We start from the raw sequence: 22,332 nt of genomic DNA, 5'->3' as shown, positions 1-22,332 counted from the left end.
TAATTGATTTTGTTTTGCAATGAAAGATGAAAAACTTGTTAGTTAATAATAACCTGGGTTTATTGGAAAGAGATTGGAAGGGAGAATCCAAAATTCAGGAGGCATGGGATTGCATCCTTCCCAATTGAAAACACCAAGTATCTATATATCATGAACAAAAAGTAAATTAATTAACATAATACAACAAGTAATAATCTTGGCATGTTTCTTAGCATATGTTGAAATATTGTCTATGTAAGTGTTTTTTTTCATTGTTCTAATAAAATATTTTCTCCTCCTCCAGAATATTCCTTTTTTGTTAAAATTAGTTATGCCTCATTTTCTATAATGCCACTCGGCACAGCCTAAATTAAAGGCTCTTATTGTATTGTACTCTTATATGATGAAAAGCTCTTCTCTATTCTTTGAGCTGGGAAAATAAATTTTCCCTTTAGTCTAAATCACAACTTGGTATCAGAGTTGTACTACTCATCCACCCATATGTCTATTGGAAATTCTCAAACTCCCCCCACACCATTACCTAAAAATCGTGCCTCACAAGCTCACCCTGCTACTAATTATAACCCCGGCCGCTGCTCAAACCTCCAGTGGTACTAGTACTGCAAATAGCTAACCAAATTTAACAAACAATTACACACAACCATTCAATATCATAAACCAGCCTTTCTCTCTCAAGTACTTATTTCGAAATAACTTCACCTTATGGAAGACAACGGTGTCTACTGTGACAGTCAGTAGTCCCGTGATCCGTAAGGGGAAATACCGGGTAAGCTGTGCAATCCCACACCGCTTGGGGAAGGTCAAGTGGGATGATTCTAAGGCTGTGTAGGTATGGGACTACACAGTTGAGGAGGGCTTAAATGGATTGATTGGTGCCACCTATACCAACAAGGTGCATCTTGTCTTTCGGTAGCCCATCTCGAAAGAACTCTACAGTTAAACGTGCTTGGCCTGGAGCAATTTCAAGGATGGGTGACCTCCTGGGAAGTTTTCCCAGGAAGCGTGTGAGTGAGGACAAAGCACGCTGGAAATACTCGTGTTGGTCTGTAGGGTCAGTCATCAATCCAGGAAGCAGCCAAAGTGACGTACTTGTGTATAAGAGCCATTCATTCCGTGGGTGTAAGGACTAAATGGAGGCTTGAAGCGGGGACGTTACAATATGGTATCAGAGCAATACGGTCCTAAAGAATGTGGTTAGCCCTAACATGTAAAGTTCACCGCCATGAGACGAGCTCGACTCACTGTACTGTAAGTGGTTATTACTTATAATTAAGTTGCCTTAAATTTCTGCATGCGAGAGGGTAACATTATTTTCATGTAAAATTGATGATCAAAATGATCTTGATGTGTATTGGTTTGTGTGGTTCAGGAGTTTAGAAATGCCTCCTAGAAGGTCAGTTAGAGTGGGTCGAGGTCGAGGCCAAGGCCAAGGCCGAGATGATGGAGGGATCAATGAACCACCTCAAGCACCACAGGGATGGGAAGAGCGCATAGCCGCACTGGAAGGAATCATTCATAGGCAGGATGAAGAACTTCATCAGCTGAGACGTCAACCGGAGCCGCCAGTCCAAATAAGGCAGGATGCAGAAAATAGAGACCCACCAGCTGCAGTGGTATATCCTGCTACAGAGGCTAGACATGAGTTGTTAGCAGAGAGATTTCGGAAACAACACCCACCTGAGTTTGAGGGAGGCATAGACCCGGTAGTGGCTGAGGAGTGGATAAGTCGCATAGAAAGCATTTTGCAGATGCTAAGGGTGGATGGGAATGACCGAGTGAAGTGTGCATCTTACATGCTGAGGAAAGATGCTCATATCTGGTGGGAGGTGGTGGAACAAACAAAGAATGTAGATACCATGAACTGGGACGATTTCAAAAGGGTCTTTAATGAGAAGTATTATAACTCGGCGGTTACGCGGCAAATGTCGATGAATTTACTGGGTTAGTCCAAAGGAGTCTTACTGTGACTGAGTATGCACAAAAATTTGATAGATTGGCGAAATTTGCTCCAGATCTGGTACCTACTGATAGAGTGCGAGCACATCGATTTGTGGAGGGCCTGAAACCAATGGTTGTTCGAGATGTGGAAATTGTGTCAAGGGGTCAATTTAGTTATGCTCAAGTTGTCGAAATGGCTCTTACGGCTGAGCGGAGTGAAAACAAAATTTGGAAGGAAAATGCTGCCAGGAGAGAATCTAAGAAAGGTGGAGCCAATTCTAATGACCACAAGAAACGGGGACAAGACCAGTCCGGGCAGCCAAGTCAAGACAAGAGGTACAAAAGTGATAACGACCAACGATTTAATGGCAGCAGTGGGCGAAACATTCCAGAATTCCTTAAATGTACCAAACGTCATCTCGGCGAGTGTCGCGCAAAAGCATGCTACAAATGTGGAAAAGAAGGACACATCAAACGCAATTGCCCACTGTGGGGACAGACTGGGAACAGAGCAGAACCTTAGAAAGATGACAAGTATGTTCCAGCCAGAGTTTTTGCCATCACTCAAGCAGAAGCTGAGGCCAGTCCTTCGGTTGTATCAAGTCAGATTCCTATGGCCAACACCACTTGTAAAGTTTTGTTTGATTTTGGTGCAACTCATTCCTTTATTGCTAGCACAATTGTAAATCATATAAATGCACCGAGTGAATTATTTACTGTGGGGTTTGGGACCATGTTACCATCTGGGGAGGTTGTAATCTCTAGAAGTTGGCTTAGGGGTATACAGTCGGGATAGATGGTAGAGAATTATTTGTAGACCTGATTGTATTAGATTTATTTGATTTTGATGTAATCTTGGGCATGGATTTTCTTACCAAATATGGAGCATCAATTGACTGCAAGCAAAAGAAAGTTGTTTTCACACCAGAAGATGGAGAGACTTTCGAGTTCAGGGGGTAGGAAAGAAACCCCGCACTCCTATTATTTCGGCAATGAAGGCTGGGCAACTATTGCAGCGTGGGTGCTTAGGGTATCTAGTTAATGTGGTTGATGACACCAAGAAAATTGAAAGAAAGCCGGAGGAAACACGGGTAGTTACTGAGTTTCTTGATGTATTTCCAGAGGAGTTACCCGGGTTACTACCACACAGAGAAATCGAATTTGTGATAGAATTAGTGCCCGGAACAGCACCAGTTTCCCGCGCACCATATAGAATGGCACCATCTGAATTGAAAGAACTCAAAATACAGTTGGAAGAATTACTTAAGTTAGGGTTTATCAGACCTAGCTACTCTCCGTGGGGCGCACCAGTTCTATTTGTTAAAAAGAAAGACGGTACTATGAGAATGTGCATAGATTACCGAGAATTGAACAAGGTGACTATAAAGAATCGGTACCCACTACCGAGGATTGACGATCTGTTTGACCAGCTTCAAGGAAAAAAGGTGTTTTCTAAGATTGATCTTCGTTCAGGATATCATCAGCTAAGAATCAAAAATGAAGACATACCGACGACAGCCTTCAGAACGAGATACGGGCATTATGAGTTCATGGTGATGTCATTTGGACTTACAAATGCCCCAGCAGCTTTTATGGACCTCATGAACCGAGTCTTCAAGGAATATCTGGATCAGTTTGTCATTGTATTCATAGATGATATACTGATTTATTCTAAGACAGAGGAGGAACATGAGGAGCACTTACGCTTGACCTTGCAGCGACTAAGAGAACATCAATTGTATGCCAAGTACAAAAAATGTGAGTTCTTGTTTGAGGTTGCGTTTTTGGGCCACATTGTCACTAACGGGGGAATAAAAGTAGATCCTGCCAAGGTTGCTGCAGTGAAAGAATGGCCTAGACCAAAGACCGCCTCAGAGGTTCGAAGCTTTTTGGGTTTAGCAGGCTATTATAGAAGGTTTGTTGAGGGGTTCTCAAAGATAGCCACACCCTTAACAGAATTAACTAGGAAGAATCTAAAATTTTCCTGGTCAAACAAGTGTGAGCAAAGCTTCCAAGAGTTGAAGAATAGACTTATCTCAGCACCAATCCTCAGTTTACCAACAGAAGAGGGACAATTTGCGGTATATTGTGATGCATCTAAACAAGGGTTGGGTTGTGTTCTAATGCAAGAAGGGAAGGTAATTGCTTACGCTTCAAGGCAATTAAAAGAATACGAACAGAGTTACCCGACACATGACCTAGAGTTAGCCGCAGTGGTTTTTGCACTAAAAATTTGGCGTCATTATCTCTATGGAGTGAAATGTGAAATCTACACCGATCATAAGAGTTTAAAGTACTTTTTCACCCAGAGGGAGTTAAACATGAGGCAGAGGAGATGGTTGGAGCTAGTCAAAGACTACGACTGCGAGATAATGTACCATCCCGGTAAAGCCAATGTGGTAGCAGATGCACTCAGCCGTAGAGGTCCCGGACTAGTTTCCACTTTACAAGGAGTATCAAGGGAATTAGTGGATGACATGGAACGCGCTGGCATAGAGTTTATTATAGGGCAACTTGCAAAGGACACACTTCAATCCACTTTGTTAGAAAGAATTAAGGAGGGGCAGACGACAGATCAAAAGCTCAGTGAACTAAAGCAAGAAATTTTGAATAGTAACGCCAAAGATTATGAAATATCAGACACGGGATTAATTCGGTTCAAGGGACGAATTTATGTGCTCGATAATGATGAGCTCAAGAAGGGGATATTGGTAGAAGCTCATACTACACCTTATTCAGTTCATCCCGGGACCACTAAAATATACCATGACCTAAAAGCAGTGTATTGGTGGCCTGGTATGAAAAAGGATGTAGTTGAATTTGTGGCCAAATGCTTAACATGTCAACAAGTTAAAGCAGAGCATCAAAGACCAGCGGGATTGTTACAACCACTGAAGCTCCCTGAATGGAAGTGGGAAGAGATTTCCATGGATTTTGTGACTGGATTACCTAAGACTACAAAGCAACATGACGCCATTTGGGTAGTCGTCGATAGGTATACAAAATCTGCCCATTTTCTACCAGTACGCATGACTTACTCCATGGACCATTTTGCTGAACTTTATGTGAATGAGATTGTGAGATTACATGGGGCACCGTATTCTATTGTTTGTGATCGAGATGCTCGGTTCACTTCGTCTTTTTGGGAAAGCTTACAGAGAGCAATTGGAACTCGATTGAAGTTCAGCACTGCATATCATCCAGAGACAGATGGTCAGACTGAGAGAACAAATCAGATCTTGGAAGATATGTTGAGGGCATGTGTGATAGATTTCCAAGGATCATGGAGCAAATACCTGCCTTTGATTGAATTTTCTTACAACAACAGCTATCAGTCTACTATCGGGGTAGCACCCTATGAGATGTTGTATGGAAGAAAATGCAGGTCTCCACTGCATTGGGATGAGTTGGGAGAGAACAAACTCCTAGGGCCAGATGCAGTTCAGCACACCAACGAAGCTATTCAGAAGATCGGGGCTAGAATGATCACAGCTCAGAGCAGATAGAAATCTTACGCAGACCTGAAGCGGAGGGGCATTGAGTTCGAAGTGGGTGATCATGTGTTTCTTCGAGTGACACCACGAAAAGGACTCTCAGTGAAGAGATTTGGCAAGAAAGGGAAACTAAGTCCCAGATATGTTGGTCCATTTCAAATATTGGACAGAGTAGGCAGTGTAGCTTATAGAATAGCTTTACCGCCATCATTATCTGGGGTGCACAATGTATTTCATGTATCTCAACTCCGGAAATATGTGTCAGACCCATCACATGTTTTGAGCTATGCAACACTGGGTTTGCAGGAAGACTTATCTTACAATGAACGCCCGATAAAGATTCTTGATCAAAAAGATAGGATTTTGAGAAATAAGACTATTACCTTGGTGAAAGTCCTATGGAGAAACAGTGTGGTTGAGGAAGCTACTTGGGAGCTTAAGTCTGATATGCGAGAACAATATCCAGAATTATTTGAGTAAAATTTCGAGGCGAAATTTTCTTTTAGAGAGGGATAATTGTAATATCCGCTAACTCCGAAAGGGTATTTTTGTAATTTTATTTAGCTGAGAGTATTTTTTTTATTTATTTTACATATTTATGGATTTAAATATGTATGGGATTATTTTTTTTATGATGATATAATATTTGATTTTATTGGCATGTGCATAATGCCTGATAGATATATATGTCTGGATATTGTTATATGGGTATATTATTATATTATTATATTATTATAAATATTATTATTATTATTATTATTATTATTATTATTATTATTATTATTATTATTATTATTATTATTATTATTATCATTATCATTATTATTATTATTATTATTATTATTATTATTATTATTATTATTATTATTATTATTATTGTTACTGTGCATATACGAACGTATATATGCACAACCGAATGCCTAATTTTGTGGAATGGGAATCGCTCCACTTCGGTTCAAAGCGATATTTTTCTTGGGTTTAAACTCGATAGAAATTAGGTTTTAAGCTCTATTTTCGTACACCCAAAACAGAGAACCAACGAGAGAGAGAGAGAGAGAGCACGTATACGGCGTATACGATACCGAAAATTTTTGTTTCTTCAAGCGGAGTGAAACCTGGGTGAACGTGGGGGTTTGGGATCACTTATATACAACCTAAGGAAGCTTTTTAACGTGGTATAAGGGGCGGAAGTCGTCGATTTGAGATTCGCCATTTTTGAAGCTTCAAAGGTGCGGCTTAGTTACGGACTCGAATTCGAACGTGTTTAAGCTTGTTCTTGGGTCAAGGGAGGTTATATTTGAGTGCATGGGACCCTAAGGATTGTTTTTGACGTAAGAAAATGAAGCTTTAACGTCCAAAATGAAAATCCAAAATTTTGACTCCATTAAAGACGGTACACCGCCAATGAAGAAGACAACCCCGATCTGCCTTCTCGGACCACTTTTCTTGATCGTTTTGAGGTCCTGAGCATTGTGGAGAGCTTCCCCAATGGAAAGGACACTTCAAGAGCAATCGGAGACAAAGTTACACTTTACCGGCGACGAAACCGACGAGAACGCCGGCGACCGCGTTCTGACCGTTTCTGAGGTGTCTTTCTTAGATATTTTTGTATATTTTGATTCCTTATTTTATTCTAAGGTGCTTGGTGAAGTTTCATAATTTTTTGAATTTATTTGGAATTATTGTGAATTATTTAGTATAATTCATAGATTAATTATGAAAAATACTTAGGGTGCTCAAAAAAATCTAGATTTATTTTATATGATGGACTATGATATATAAACGGTTATAAAATTGGTAGATTGAATTTTCAGGCGATTATGTATTTTTCATGAATTATTGATGTTATTTTTTATTTTAATTATGAAAAATACCTAGGTTGCTTAGAAAATTCAAAGAAAATTATTTATGACTTAGTACAGATTATAAACTGTGTTAGATGAGTTAGATTCGGTTTTTAATCAATTTTGGTATTTTTCATGAATTTACTTAATTAATGCTTAAGTTAATTATGAAAAATGGATAAGTGTTGTTAAAATAGTAAAACGTATTTTTGAAATACCATTTACTGTCTATGATATCGAATGGAATAGGTTTTATTATTTATTGGTTGCTGTAGGTATTTATTATAATTATTGGTGATTAATTAACTATTTATTTGGACTTTAATAAGAATAAATAGTATTTTAGTAAATTTTACGTAAAAATGTGTTGTATGAATTCATGTTTTACGTTAAGAATGTTTGTTTGAGTCCATGCAATATGTTTGTGTGAATCAAAATAATAAATGCTTATGTATGGTGTGTCATGCAAGTGAAATAGACCTATGTGTTACGTATTTTTACGTAAGTTTCTGTATGAGTTTAGAGATTCATACTTGAATGTATTTTGAGTGTATTGTTGTGTTAATGAATGTTTAGGATCTTGTTCTCAACAAGGAAATTCGTTGAGGTGCTCGAGGTAGCAAGTGTGGTCTTAGCAACTGAGGTAAGAAGAGTGGACATCTGTGCACAGGGTGTATGTTATGCATACAACTTGGGATGGGTTGCTATTTAATTTGATTGTATTGTGATTTCCTTATATTTTGTGAGCATCGTTAGCATGAGAATAATATTAGGGTCTTGCTGCTTGTGTGAGCATATCACTTGCAGGTTATAACTTTATCATGGGTGAGTACAACTTATGGTAATTAATTGCCCTGTTGGATGCCAAGTGTGAGAATAACACAAGGCAGGGCAGGTTACCTCATGTCTGATCAACATGAGAGAATAGTTGATTATTGTATGTGAGTATAATGTGCGGTATGAGACTTGATGTGTGCATGTGAGAACAACATGCGTTGTGGATATATTTATGGAATGTGAATTACTGTTGATTAATATTAAAGAGTAAATTATGTCAAGTAACTAGTTAGGAGGGTTATGTCCTACATAGCTCTTCTTACTGGGTGTTAGCTCACGGGTACTCTGTGTGCAGGTAAGGGTAAGGCTAAGCAGTGAGAATGAAGAGCTCGAGGCGTGGACCGCATGTTAGGGGGCTGGCACATTATTTTGCTTTTAATGTTTTTTTTAACTACTAAACATTTTGGAACTATTATTTTGACTTAACTAGTTCTTATTTAAGTTTACAGTACTAAAAGAATTTTGTTTTAAACAATGAGATCTCATGCTTGGATGTTTTTCAATAAAGAAGTATTTGTTTGTCGTTATCTTATTAAATTATTTTATACGGACTATCCTATGTGACATCTCGGGAAATCGGGGTGTTACAATATGGTATCAGAGCCTTGACCCAGCCGGAAGTGTGGTTGACGAGGACGTCGGACCCCGTAAGGGGGCACTACTACAAAATTCACTATTCACGTCGGTCAACGCGACTATTCATCGCGTTGACCGACGTGAATAGTACCATATTTAATATATTCGTCATTTGTAAAATGTCACAAAAAATTGATAAATTGCGTCGGTTCTATATCTCTCACTAATTACCCAACCGACGGTAAAAGTCAAAAAATTAAAAAAAATCATTCATTATTAGCGTCGTTTTAAAAAGCTCACGAATACTTTGTGTGGCGTTTTAAAACTGACGGTAAAAAGATTGCGAGTGTGAGAAAACGACGCAAATCCTCCTATTCTTCACTCCTATTCTTCACTTACTCCCCAAATCGACGAAACAGACTTTCATTTTGAAGCTCTCGTGCGCGCTTTGTACTGAAATCAGCTCTGAAGGTGTGGAGCGATTTCGAACCGTAGGTCTCTCACTGCTCTCAGATCTTAAGTCTCTCTCTTTCCCTCTCTTTCTCTCTTGCGTTCTCTCTATCTCTCTCAGTCTCTCGTGCTCTGTTTTCATTTCGATCAGCTCTCGTCCTCAGCTCTGAAGGTCTCGAACAGGGATGCGATTTCGCTCATCGGCGTAGGTCTCCTCTCCCACCTCCGTAAGTCTCTCGCTTTCCCTCTCTTTCTCTCTTGCTTTCTCTCAACTAATCTCTCGTGCTAGAAATTTTTCATTTGTATGTTAATTTTTTCAAATTGGGGGTTTCCAATTTGAATGTTAGAAATTTAGATTGTTAGATTTACATTGCTAGCTTCGATTTGCCCGATTCTCCCTTTAATCTTAAATTAGGGTTTTAAAACTAGGTTATATTAAGATTTGGAATATGATTTCTATTCAATAAATGTCTGTTTGTGGTAAGAACTGGTAAATATATGTATGTTTCATTCTTTAGGTTGTTTGATATATGTAAGTGTACTGGTAATTAAAACAGATTTTTGTAAATTGGAACTAGCCAAATCCAGTTTTTTTCTCTCATTGCCTAACGTTATGGAGAAAGTTCTAACTTGAAAGGATGAAGTTTTGCTCTTGAATCTATTTACAGACTTTGATTTGTTGTCTAACGCCAATTTTTTTTGGATTCCTAGAGAATTTAATAGAGCTGCTTGCTTATGATATAACAAAAATGGTTCTAGTTCTACTGTTTCTTTTTGTTGTTTTCTTTTGAGGGAGATGAAACCTTTGTTTCCATCACAGACATTTTGTTTTGAATTTGTTAAAAAATTTACTGGTTATGATAAAAAAAAAATAAAAAGAGAGAGAGAGATTGGTTAATAACAATTAGATATTAATTATAAATTAAGAGATCATACATAAATAAAATGATGAGATTGAGAGTACAATTTCATAAGTGTTTCATTTATTTGTATTAAACATGTGATGGTTGTAGGCCAGACCAACTTAGCTCCTTTGCGCAAATTTAGCAAAGCTACTTACTTTAATGATTAATAATATATTTTGAAATGATTGATAAGCATTGCAATTTGCATGTAAAGAAAGAAAATTTTATGAAAAAAATAAAAAGTTGGTCTATTATTTCTGAACACTTCATTGAAAGGAAAGCCCTTTCATCCATTATTATAACATTCACATGTATAATATTTAAAATTTTAATTTCAATCGATTTTAGTCAATATGAAGTTTACAGGAACAGGGAATGGGATTTGTAAATTGGAATTGAACAACATGGAATATATTTATTGGTGTTTTCTCTTATCCTTATTATGATTTGTTTTCTTGTATAAAATAATTTGTTTTCTTGTATAAAATTAACATGCTCAGTTTGGTTAAATAAAAGAATTTGATAAATTGTAGTGAAAAGTTATATAAAATTAGTAGTATATTAAATTCATTGCATTAAAATTAAAGAAATATATTAAATTCATTGCATTAGAATCTGCTGCAGAGCTTTAATTGATTCGGTTTTGGGATTGTAAAGGATAGCCATTGGTTTGTTTATGCTTGCCTTTCCTGCCTATGAAGAGCTTTTTCAAACTGTAATCACTTTTTTTGTTAAAAACTCTATTACTTATAAAAGAGTGATTCATACTGAGAAATTAGGTAATTTTGCTTATTCATTTTAGTTGTAATATTTTCATTTTTTTTTTTTTTTTGGTATATCAAGTTTTCATACATTCTTAACACAATATGGACAACAAACTAGTTAAACTTTTTTAGCATTCAATAGCCATAATGTTTAAAAATGAAATCGAGTTAGACAATGTAGTCTAGGATCAAAGGAACACATCACTCTGATTTTTCTTAACAATATTCAAATTTTAAAAAGATCAATTTAGAGATATACCAGTTGCAGTCTGCAATATTCCCTCTAGCTCTAGCAAAAGGAGGGTCAAGTTAATTGAGCTTTCCAAGCAACACAACCCTCACCTAGCAGCAAGAAACTCTACTCACACTTAGATTGAATCCAATCCATAGGGTTGTTCCATTCGAGACACCGTCATCATGACCAGAACTACTTATGTTAATCTTACACTAATCATCCAGTGGGAAGTTTCAAAACCATTGAAGCATTAAATTTTTGACTTAATAATATGCAGAATAAATCAAAACCATTGAAGTATCATGAGATTTAAATGAGAGCAGTAGAACCAAATTCTATTAGCAGGATGACAGACGAGGAATTGGTTTATATCATCCATCCTCAATCTTTTCACCTGAATTTCTGGTCTACAAAATTAAATAAGCTTTTCTTCTTTTTCTCCCGTAGGTATTTTATCAAGTAAGAATGAATACTATTTTACTGTGTTATGTGTCCATGTTTTTTTGACTCTGTTCCTTCTATAGTCACTCATTATATAAACCATAATATTGAAAAGATTTGAATGAGTAAGTGTTAAAACAGAGACCAATTTTAATTATAGTTGAATGGGGCATTTTGCTACTGTTTGGCAATGATTTCATAATGATTTTATTATTATGGAATGTATTTTCCTTGTGTACATAGAGTAAGTGGGTTGGCATAATTAGTTCTATATGTTTATACTTCATCTTCATGTGAGCTGAAATTGGAAAACAAGTAGATTGATTCATATTGAAGTGAAACGAACAATTGTATTCTATCCGAGTAACATTCTTGTCTAGTATGATATATATATTGTATGTACGTACTTTTGTTTTTGTATTTTTGGCTATTCGACCAAATATACAATTTTTCACATTACTACTTTTATTCACAATGCAGCTTTTCAATTGTGGTAGTATCTTTTGAAGAAATTGCTTGAACGCTAGCTTGGAATTGGTAAGCTACTCAAACTTTATTTCTTTATATTTTATAAATCCTAGAAGAGTTTGAATATCCTAGATATTCATCCATAGTGAAGTAAGTTCTGGAATTGCATGACTGCGGTCGGATGGGTGGTAATATTTGTACTGTTAATTATAGTTTTGTTTGTTTGTATTATTGTGGATGTTTTAATAGATTAGTTGCATGTTTAAAATTTTCGGGAACGTCCGAATTATAGATGTTATGCTGTCGAAATTTCGGTAGAAATTTCAGTAGGATTAGTATTTTATTAAATTAATTAGGTTAAGTTGATATAGAATTATTTTATTGTATTAATTAGGTTAATTAAATTGTTGTTTTGTTGTTTTGTTAGAAGTTTCGAAATGGATAGAGATTGGATGAGTGCGAATAGGTTAACGGTAAAATATAGGGAAGGTGTTGACTTCTTTTTGGAGTTTTCTGCAAAGAATGCGGATAATCCTGATTTGGTTCATTGCCCATGTCTCAAATGTGGTAACATGGAGCGTATGAAAATTGCCCAAATAAGAGAACATTTGTTTAAGAACGGTATAGACAGGAGTTATAAGGTTTGGTATCACCACGGAGAAAAAATTAGAAGATCGGGCGAGGGACCCTCTAGAAAGGATAAGATTGTTAATAATGTGGAGTATGAAGATGATCACATCGCAGAGATGATTAACGAAGCAGAGTTTGAATCTCAAGTTCGTCCTGAAACATTTCAAACTATGTTAGAAGATGCTGAAAAGCCGATTTACCCTAATTGTACTAGGTTTACTAAATTATCGACGCTTATTAGGCTATACAATTTGAAAGCAAAACACGGGTGGAGTGATAAGAGTTTGACAGAGTTACTAGCTTTCTTAGGAGAATTATTACCCGAAGGTAATGAGGTGCCTTTGTCTTTCTATGAGGCAAAAAAGACATTGTGTTCGTTAGGCTTGCAATATGAAAAGATACATGCATGTCCTAACGATTGCATCCTATATCGAAAGAGATTTGTGGATGAGGTATCATGTCCAACGTGCGGTGAGTCCAGGTGGCAAAAGAAAAAGAATTCTAATGAGGTAAAGAAGGGTGTTCCTGCAAAAGTATTGTGGTACTTACCACCCATACCTCGTTTGGTTCGGTTTTTTCGAAATGCCGACCATGCTAAAAATTTGACTTGGCATGCCAGTGATAGAGTGAAAGATGGTATGATGAGACATCCAGCTGACTCTCCCGCTTGGAAAACAATTGATGCTAGATGGCCTGATTTTGCCAATGAGCCTAGGAATATCCGTCTTGGTCTCTCTGCAGACGGTATCAATCCACATACTTCCCTTAGCAGTAAGTATAGTTGTTGGCCAATCTTGCTTGTGATATATAATTTGCCGCCGTGGCTTGTTATGAAGAGAAAGTTCACTATGTTGACATTGATGATATCAGGCCCTTCACAACCTGGCAATGATATTGATGTATACTTAGCTCCTCTTATTGATGATTTAAGTAAATTGTGGTATGACGGTGTTAATGCATATGATGCCTATAGGAATGAAGCATTCAATCTTAGGGCCATGTTATTGTGGACAATCAATGATTTTCCTGCTTTCGGGAATCTTTCTGGCTACAGTGTGAAAGGTTATAATGCATGTCCTATCTGTGAAGAGAAAACATGCTCTCGCTATTTAACACATTCGAGAAAAATTTGTTATATGGGACACCGAAAGTTTTTGCCACCCGAACATGTATTTCGGACCTGGAAAAAGGCATTTGACGGTAAGCAAGAATTTGAAATGCCTCCCCCACCTTTAAGCGGAAGACAATTGGTAGAAAAATTGAATAAAATTCAATTCAATCTTGGAAAGCGAAAGTCAAAATCGAAGAAAAGAAAAGGAGGTAAGGGTGTCACAAATGAACCTCAGGGACCGTGGAAGAAAAAAATCAATATTTTTTGAGCTTCGAGTATTGGGAGCATTTGGTTTTACGTCACAATTTAGATGTGATGCATATTGAGAAAAATGTCTCGTATAGCTTAATTAATACCTTGTTTAATATTCTGGTCGGAGTAAAGATGGAATTAAATCCCGAAATCCAGATTTGAAAGAGATGGGGATTAGAGGAAATTTACATCCAGAAATTATTGGTAAACGAACTTTTTTACCACCGGCGTGTTATGCCCTGACTAAGGAAGAAAAACGATCTTTCTGTACATCATTGTCTCACGTTAAAGTACCCGAAGGGTATTCTTCAAATATCTCCAATTTGGTAGATATGGACAAATTAATTTTGTCGGACCGAAGTCTCACGATCATCATATACTGATGCAACATATTCTGCCGGTGAGTATCCGTTCTGTTTTACCTAAGAAAGTTCGCTATGCCATCACCAGGTTATGTTTATTCTTTAAATCTCTTTGTTGCAAAGTGGTAGATGTGTCAAAGTTGGAAAATCTCCGATTAGAAATTGTTGAAGTGTTGTGTTATTTAGAACAATTTTTTCCTCCATCCTTTTTTGACATAATGATCCACTTAACCGTTCATCCGGTGAGAGAGGTAAAAATGTGTGGGCCGGTGTATTTGAGATGGATGTACCCAATGGAACGGTACATGAAAATCCTAAAGGGTTATGTAAGAAACGAAGGTGCCGGAGGGTTCAATTGTTGAATCCTACATCGTTGAAGAGGCTGTAGAATTTTGTTCAGACTTCTTGTCAAATGTAGCAACTGTTGGGTCGTGTCTTCCTAGATTTGATAATGAAATTAGTAAAGGGGGTCGGGGTGTTTCTGTTTGCGACGTAAGTCGAGCTGATCGAGAGGAAGCACACCGACTCGTTTTGCAAAATGTTGATGAGGTTCAACCGTACATTGAGTAAGTTTAATTTAATTTTTAATATTCAATTCAAATTAAAAGTGTACTAATAAGAATAATGTTTAACTACATCTTGAAGGAAACATTTTGATTGGATCAAGACTACTTATCCTAGTAAGTCGAGGAACCACAAATGGGTGCAAGATGAACATTATCGAAATTTTAGTACATGGTTGAAAGAAAAGGTATTATGCAATACCGAGTGATTTGAAATTGGTATGTTTTTCATAATCATTTCATGTAACTACTAATTAATTTGATTTATGCTAGGTGATTGTGGAAATGAGTGACTCCCCGAACAATGTATCTCAGTTGCTACTTTCGATATCGCATTTTCCTTCATTTCTTGTACTAAAGTATCAATCATACTACATAAATAGTACTCAATTTAACACGAAAGATCGTGATGCTTCTAGAAAAACACAAAATAGTGGTGTCATGATTGTTGCTAGTGCTATCCAAGTAGCTAGTTCAAAAGACAAAAACCCTATTGAATGTGATATGACCTTTTATGGTGTAATCAAAGAAATTTGGGAATTAGATTACATTAGCTTTCGAATCCTGTTTTTCTTTGTGATTGGGTGAGGAGTGATAATGGAGTTAAAGAAGATGAGTTTGGATTCAAGCTAGTGGACTTGAATCGAGTAGGACACAAGTCCGATCGATTTATAATGGCATCCTGTGCAAAACAAGTATTTTATATGAGTGACCCAATAGATGGTCGGCGGTCGGTTGTTCTAACAACACAACCAAAAGATTATGATTACCAAGAGTCTGGTGGAGATTTATATCTCAATGATAAAACTTTTGAAATCAATCCACCACCAATTGATGTCGCCGTTCGGGACGAAATCATTTCTTCTCGGGAAGACGGTGAAGGATTATGGATTGAGTAAACTATCAATCTATAAATATTGGTGTGTTTTGTTTTATATTATTTTATATTTTTTTGCGCCTAATCTAAATTTTTGTGTTAATTTTATGTATTATTATTTTGCTTTAATGTGTAGGTACATTGACTATGGATGACCACGGTGACTATGATGATGATTTTGCCCTTTGGGGACAATCCATTGGTGGTGAATGCGAATCCGATCCACTGCACTGAACCGGAACTCGACACGATTCACAACCAAAGAAGAAAAATGGTAGGGGGGCATATAAGGGTACGAAGCATATAAAGAATAGGAGTGAAGGAATACTTCTCGAAGTCGAGTACAACCAATGGGGCCAGTGCGTTGGGGACAACCGCAAATGAACCGGTTAGCTTGATTGGCTTGTATGCAAGACGAAATCTTCCACTGGCATACAATGATTGGAGAAAAGTTCCAATGGAATTTAAAAATCTATTATGGGAGTACATCAAGGTAATGCTAATAGCTAAGATTAATTTGCATATGTAGTTGAATATTTTTTGCCCATTCTAACTATTATTGCTAATTTTTGCAGTCAATGTTCAAGTTAGGCCCAGAAGCTAAGCATTCTACCTTAAAAACTGCTGGACGAAGATGGAAAGACTGGAAAGCATTCCTAACAAGGAACCTAATTTTCAAATACAAAGATAAAGTTCCAGCAATGCTCGATCGTCCTCCAGATGCTTATGCTTCATGTTACAAGCCCGAAGATTGGAAAGCATTTGTTGCCAAAAGATGTAGTCCCGAATGGGCAAAAAAGAGAAAGAAAATGCAAGATATCAGGAGTCAAAATACATACAATCACCATGCGGGCCGAGGTGGTGTTAAGAAAGTTGAAGAAAAGTTGGAGAAAGAGTTGGGCCACCAGCTTACTATATATGACAGGGCAGACTTGTGGATTAGAATACACACGAACAAAAACGGCGAGCTCGATGGCCCTGCTCAGGAGGTCGCTGACCGGATTGTAAGTTCCATTTATCATATATGTGCTTGATCAAATACTTAAACACTTTTATGTTGTTCAAATTCTTACAAATTTTACTTTCTTGAATGTAGGCTGAGATACGAAAGCAAGTTGAGGAGGGGACAATATTAGTAGAAGGCTCAAAAGACATACTCACTCTAGCCTTGGGAACAGAAGAGCATGGAGGACGTGTTAGAGGAATGGGGGGTGGTATGTACGTGATTGATCCCAAAGAAAAAGATCCGGTCTTAGTTGCATCAGGTTATGTGAAACTTGAAAAGGCAGACAAAGAAGGCAATATTATAATACATGGAGTTAAAAAGAAGTTTGATGATTTCAAACGTGTCTTTATTGAGAAGGTGGTTGAAGAAAATGCCATTCTACCATGCCCTATAGAACATGAAGGCTTCGACACAGTTGGTTTAGCTGTAAACAATTTTGTAGCTTGGCCAAAGAACCTAATCAACATACATCCAGATGATTTAGCGAAGGTACATCATTTTTTTCCTTTTCAAGTATATTTTCTTGAATAATGAGTAGGTTGAACTCAAATAGTTATTTGGTGATACTTTCTTTTTAAAGAAGCTAATGATAGTGTCTAGTGGGATGGGAATGCATTATTGGTGAAAATTTTGTGGCCATGATATATTCAAAGCTAGTTTTGTAAGTATTTTAAGACTTTAACCTCGGGATATTATTATATTTTGAAATTGTAATTAATTGTTTGATGTAGATGAAAGGAAAGAAGAAAGTTTCAAGAGATCATTTGGCTCCACCGACTCAGCCACCGATAAACCCAAAGGGGCCTAATAAACAGTCTGTCAAACGGTACATTCCCCCTGCAAAGACACAATTATTGTCTGGACTTTCAGAGATTGTGAAGAATTGGCCTGCTAAGAAATCAAAGAGATACTATATTAAACCGGAAGTGTTCGGAGGAGAAGGCCAAGAGTGTTGGATCAGCGCTGACGAGGTGGAAGATGTGTGCGAGCTCCATATGATTGGAAATACTGTTATGTCTCTTTGGTGCAGGTATAATAGTTAATAACTAAGTTAATATCTAAGTTAAAAATTATATATACAACTGTTTATTAATAATCTGTTTTAATTTAGTTATTTGCAAGAACACACACTTAATCTTGGTGGGTTGAGGAATACATATGCATTTAATAATCCTGCTTCAGTATCAACTGAAGCTGGTAAACTCAAACAACGTTCAGAGAATCTATGTCAGCGAATGATGGGTATGCAACCTGAACAATGGTTGATATGTCCGTGGAATTCAGGGTAAGTATGTTTTTATATTAATAAATGTAACAAACTAATGGATCGATTAGTGAGTTGACTGAATTAACATGTTTTGTTCTGTAGTGATCACTGGTTGACAATTATGATTCATGCCAATACTCAAAGTGTTGCATATCTTGACTCGACGAATGACTTTATCCGAACTGATATTATGAAATGTATCCAAAAGTAAGTTATAATTTTTTAAATTTAGATTATGTTACAAATCAATTCATTAATTAATTTCTTTTTTGTTTAGTGCTGTGGACATGTACAGGATCGAAAAAAATATACGAAACAAGGGTCCAGTAAAAATCAACCAATACACGTGTCGACAGCAGCCGGATGGAATACAATGTGGTTATTATGTTATGAAGATTATTCAGAGTTTCATGACGGTTGTTAATCCTGCAAGTTTTTTGAAAAATCATGTAAACATGAATAACTACTCTTCTCTATTTAGTTTGTATTTTAATTATATATACTTTTAATATGTTGATTAATGTTTTTTGATCTTTTATTTTACAGTTCAAGTTAGACGCTCCCTATAGTAACGAGGAGATCAATGCCGTACGGGATGAGTTGGCCGAATTTGTGAAGCCATTGATTATAGATTAAGTACTTAAGGTTACTACACTTTTGATATAATACATGAGTAACAAGTTTTATGATTATTGTTATCTTTTGCATATATTATTAGTTTATATTTAGTTTACGATATACATGGAATTTAAGTTTTAGAATCGATTTTATTAACAATTTTGGTATTGTGTGATTAGTTAATAGAATCGATTACTAATTTAATATAAGTTTCAAAAATGTTATTTTAATTTTTTTTTGTATTATGTATTTACTATTATATAGAGTTATTCTAAAATTTGATAATGCAGGTGGGGAAAATTGCATGAAAAGTTTGCAATTTTCCCTTACTTATATTTGTGCTTCATTTTATAAGTGACGCAATAGGTAAAAAAAAAAAGTTTTTTCGAAATAGATATGACATTTTTAAACCGACGGAATAAGTTTTTTGTGACAATTTTAAAATGCCATGACACATTTAGCGTCACTTTTTAACCGACGCTTAAAATAAAATAGAAAAGTAATTTTTTAGCGTCGGTTTTAAAATGACGAAAATTGTATTTTGCGTCTTTTTAAAAACGACGCAAATAAAACACTATTTACGTCTACGGATTACACGTCGGTTCTGTAGACCGACGCAAAATCTTTATATGTCACTTATAAAACGACGAAAATACCCCTTTTTGTAGTAGTGGGGGGTGATTGTGACAGTCAGTAGTCCCGTGATCCGTAAGGAGAAATACCGGGTAAGCTGTGCAATCCCACACCGCCTGGGGAAGGTCAAGTGGGATGATTCTAAGGCTGTGTAGGTATGGGACTACACAGTTGAGGAGGGCTTAAATGGATTGATTGGTGCCACCTATACCAACAAGGTGCATCTTGTCTTTCGGTAGCCCATCTCGAAAGAACTCTACAGTTAAGCGTGCTTGGCCTGGAGCAATTTCAAGGATGGGTGACCTCCTGGGAAGTTTTCCCAGGAAGCGTGTGAGTGAGGACAAAACACACTGGAAACACTCGTGTTGGTCTGTAGGGTCAGTCATCAATCCAGGAAGCAGCCAAAGTGACGTACTTGTGTATAAGAGCCATTCATTCCGTGGGTGTAAAGACCCAATGGAGGCTTGAAGCGGGGACGTTACATCTACCATAATTCGAGGTCATAGATTGGATGGTTTTGTCAATGGAGTCAAACCTTGCCCACTTGAATTCATACCAGCTGAAATCACTACAGATGGACAACCAGGGTTTGGATTCACCATATTAATCCAAACTACGAACATTGGATAGTCAGTGACCAACTTCTCATGGGCTGGATCTATAGTTTTATATAGAATCAATTACAACAGAAGTCATGCGGTATGCCACTTCACCTGCACTCTCAAGAGCCTTAGAGAATCTATTTGGAGCTTATTCTAAAGCCAAAATGGATGAACACAAAACCATCATTCACACCACTCGCAAAGGTATGACACCCTTGATTGAATATCTTAGACAGAAGAAAATATGGTATGATATGCTTGCCCTCTCTAGAGACCCTTATCTAGAAGCTCATCTGGTGTCTAATGTAACTTCTGGTCTAGTTATTGAGTATCTCTCTATTGTTGTTCAAGTGGAAGAAAAACCCAGGCCCGGCCCTGGGCATAGGCGGGCTAGGCCTGTGCCTAGGGCCCACCCAGCCCAGGGGCCCAAAATTTTTTTTCTTCTTTTAAAATTATACATTTTTTTTTACCGATTTTGAAAAATACTACATTTTTTCCAACATAAAGGCCCAAAAATCAAAAAATTCCCTATGGCCCACTTTGTTTCAGGGCCGGCCCTGGAAAAACCTAATATATCTTGACAAGATCACTACAAGGTTTGTTGCTCAGTTTTGACAGTAAAGTTAAGAAGGTGCGGGGTATGAATGGTAGCAACAAGTAAGGCAGCTCATCTCTCACTGGATCTGGCTCAAATCCAACTACAAATCTTTCTACAAATGAAAATCTAGCTGCCAAACCAAATAACAGTTCCAATGCTAATTAGGCAGAGGACACCAAAACACATACTATGCTTTTTTTTTTTTATGTAATGCCACTTTGGAACAGTCTAAATGGCTCCTATTGTATTGTACTATGCCTATATAATCTAAATCAATCTTATAATCTAAATCTCAACCAGTGAGGATCAAATTTATGACTTCACATATATATAAATATATATATTTATATATATATATATATATATTTGTGATAGTATCATTAGGTTATGCAAAGAGTTAATGAGGGTGTTTGGTATAAGAGTATTTTGGTGGATTTTATAAGTTGAGAAATTAAGGGAGAGTCTCAAACTCATGTATGAAATAGTTTGAGATTACACAAAAATAAAAATAAACAAATAAACTTAAAGATGGACCCCTCAAATATAAACCCTCCTCTAAAATCGTACTTAAGGTTTGGTTTCATATTATCATATTTTCAACACTCAAACCTCAACTTAATTATAATAAAGAGCACATATATATTAAAATTATTTATAGCAAATAATTATATATAGGTTATATATATATACATACTGAGAGCCAAGTCTTTCCCCAAGAAGGTATGTATGTTGCACCACCATGATTAAGAATCCATTGTCTTGCTTTTTCACAAGTATTGTCTTCACCATTATTGGATTTTTCTCCTAATAATATTCTCATACAAATATAGTTGAGAACTGTGCTAAACATAATACTTTTACCTTCAACATGCAACCCCCATCCACCATCTTCATTCTACACATGAAAATTAAACAATGAGTTTTTATAGTATAAGACCATTGAATCTAAAAACATAATCTCAGCTTATAACTTAATATATGCAATCAAAAAATTATATAATGTAACTACCTGATGATAATATATATAACGAAGAATTTCTTTGCAATGCTCAGTGCTTAAAATGATATTTAGGTGACCTGTAATGTAAAGACACATCACCTGTACATACAAATATAAATTTATAAAGACAAAAATCATATGATCCAGTAATCAATTTGGTAATATTAATGTATAAACATATTCTAAAAACATACATAAGTAGCTAGACTAGAAGCTGAAACATATAATTTATATCTCATTTGCAATTTTCAAAATAGGTTGTATTTATATTTTAATAATTTTATAGGGATATGATTTTGTCCCGTGATTGTACTTTCACGGAATGCATTCCGTGATGTACGACAGCCGTCAGATGAGAGACTTATTTGATCTGACGGCTGAGATTGATCTAGGAATAATTAGGGTTAAAAAGTATAAACGTACCCTGACACTCATTTAATGTACCCCAAGACCCATTTAATGTACCACGGAATACATTCCGTGAAAGTACATCACGGGACAAAATCGTGTCCCTAATTTTATATTACTTTTTACAAATTTATGTATTTAATCAAACAGTATAATTTAATCAGTAATCTAACTAAATATTCTTATGCATAATCAAATAAAATTATAAGTTTATATAATATTCTCCACTTCAATATTTCAATTAATAAATTAAGTCCGATCTTTTTTTTTTTTTTTCTAAAACACCGTTAACAATTTAAGTCAACATTCAACAACTAAAAAGTTATTATTATTTTTTTTACATATTTTCATTTTAAATGTGACAATACTACTTGTTAATTTAAATACAGTATTAATTCTAAGTCTGAAATTTTAGATTTAAAATAGTATACTTTATTCTGTCACTATTTCAAT

At 36.1% G+C, this 22,332-nt stretch overlaps 4 protein-coding genes across 8 annotated transcripts in view; 3 read left to right on the top strand and 1 right to left on the bottom strand.

Moving 5' to 3' along the window:
• Positions 1 to 22,332, bottom strand: part of LOC133038737 (beta-amyrin synthase-like) — a 47,376-nt gene that overhangs the window by 5,092 nt on the left and 19,952 nt on the right. For all 5 annotated transcript variants that reach the window (XR_009688253.1, XM_061116970.1, XM_061116973.1 and 2 more), the window contains 3 exons: positions 21,481 to 21,570; positions 21,166 to 21,366; positions 54 to 141 (listed from right to left, as the gene is read on the bottom strand). Coding sequence is in view for 4 of the 5 variants with exons in the window: in XM_061116970.1 (XP_060972953.1) it covers positions 54 to 141; positions 21,166 to 21,366; positions 21,481 to 21,570 (379 nt within the window). In the remaining variant the exon portion in view is untranslated. The remainder of the gene's footprint in view (positions 1 to 53; positions 142 to 21,165; positions 21,367 to 21,480; positions 21,571 to 22,332) is intronic.
• LOC133038960 (uncharacterized) lies at positions 8,983 to 13,961 on the top strand. The gene is made up of 3 exons (XM_061117683.1): positions 8,983 to 9,366; positions 11,965 to 12,021; positions 12,380 to 13,961. The coding sequence occupies exon 3, from the start codon at positions 12,390 to 12,392 to the stop codon at positions 13,959 to 13,961; it is 1,572 nt and encodes a 523-aa protein (XP_060973666.1). The 5' UTR covers positions 8,983 to 9,366; positions 11,965 to 12,021; positions 12,380 to 12,389.
• Positions 14,113 to 15,458, top strand: LOC133038959 (uncharacterized). The gene is made up of 4 exons (XM_061117682.1): positions 14,113 to 14,271; positions 14,647 to 14,873; positions 14,953 to 15,058; positions 15,144 to 15,458. The coding sequence occupies exons 1-4, from the start codon at positions 14,113 to 14,115 to the stop codon at positions 15,456 to 15,458; spliced, it is 807 nt and encodes a 268-aa protein (XP_060973665.1).
• Positions 15,545 to 18,870, top strand: LOC115713270 (uncharacterized). Its single transcript, XM_061118429.1, has 10 exons — positions 15,545 to 15,746; positions 15,884 to 15,952; positions 16,062 to 16,240; positions 16,323 to 16,751; positions 16,844 to 17,242; positions 17,485 to 17,783; positions 17,865 to 18,038; positions 18,123 to 18,227; positions 18,298 to 18,469; positions 18,567 to 18,870. The coding sequence occupies exons 1-10, from the start codon at positions 15,545 to 15,547 to the stop codon at positions 18,654 to 18,656; spliced, it is 2,118 nt and encodes a 705-aa protein (XP_060974412.1). The 3' UTR covers positions 18,657 to 18,870.

Source organism: Cannabis sativa, chromosome 6 (genome assembly GCF_029168945.1).
Source record: "Cannabis sativa cultivar Pink pepper isolate KNU-18-1 chromosome 6, ASM2916894v1, whole genome shotgun sequence".
Lineage (NCBI taxonomy): Eukaryota > Viridiplantae > Streptophyta > Magnoliopsida > Rosales > Cannabaceae > Cannabis > Cannabis sativa.
The sequence above is the reverse complement of the archived record's forward strand: the minus strand, read 5'-3'. Positions and strand labels throughout refer to the sequence as shown.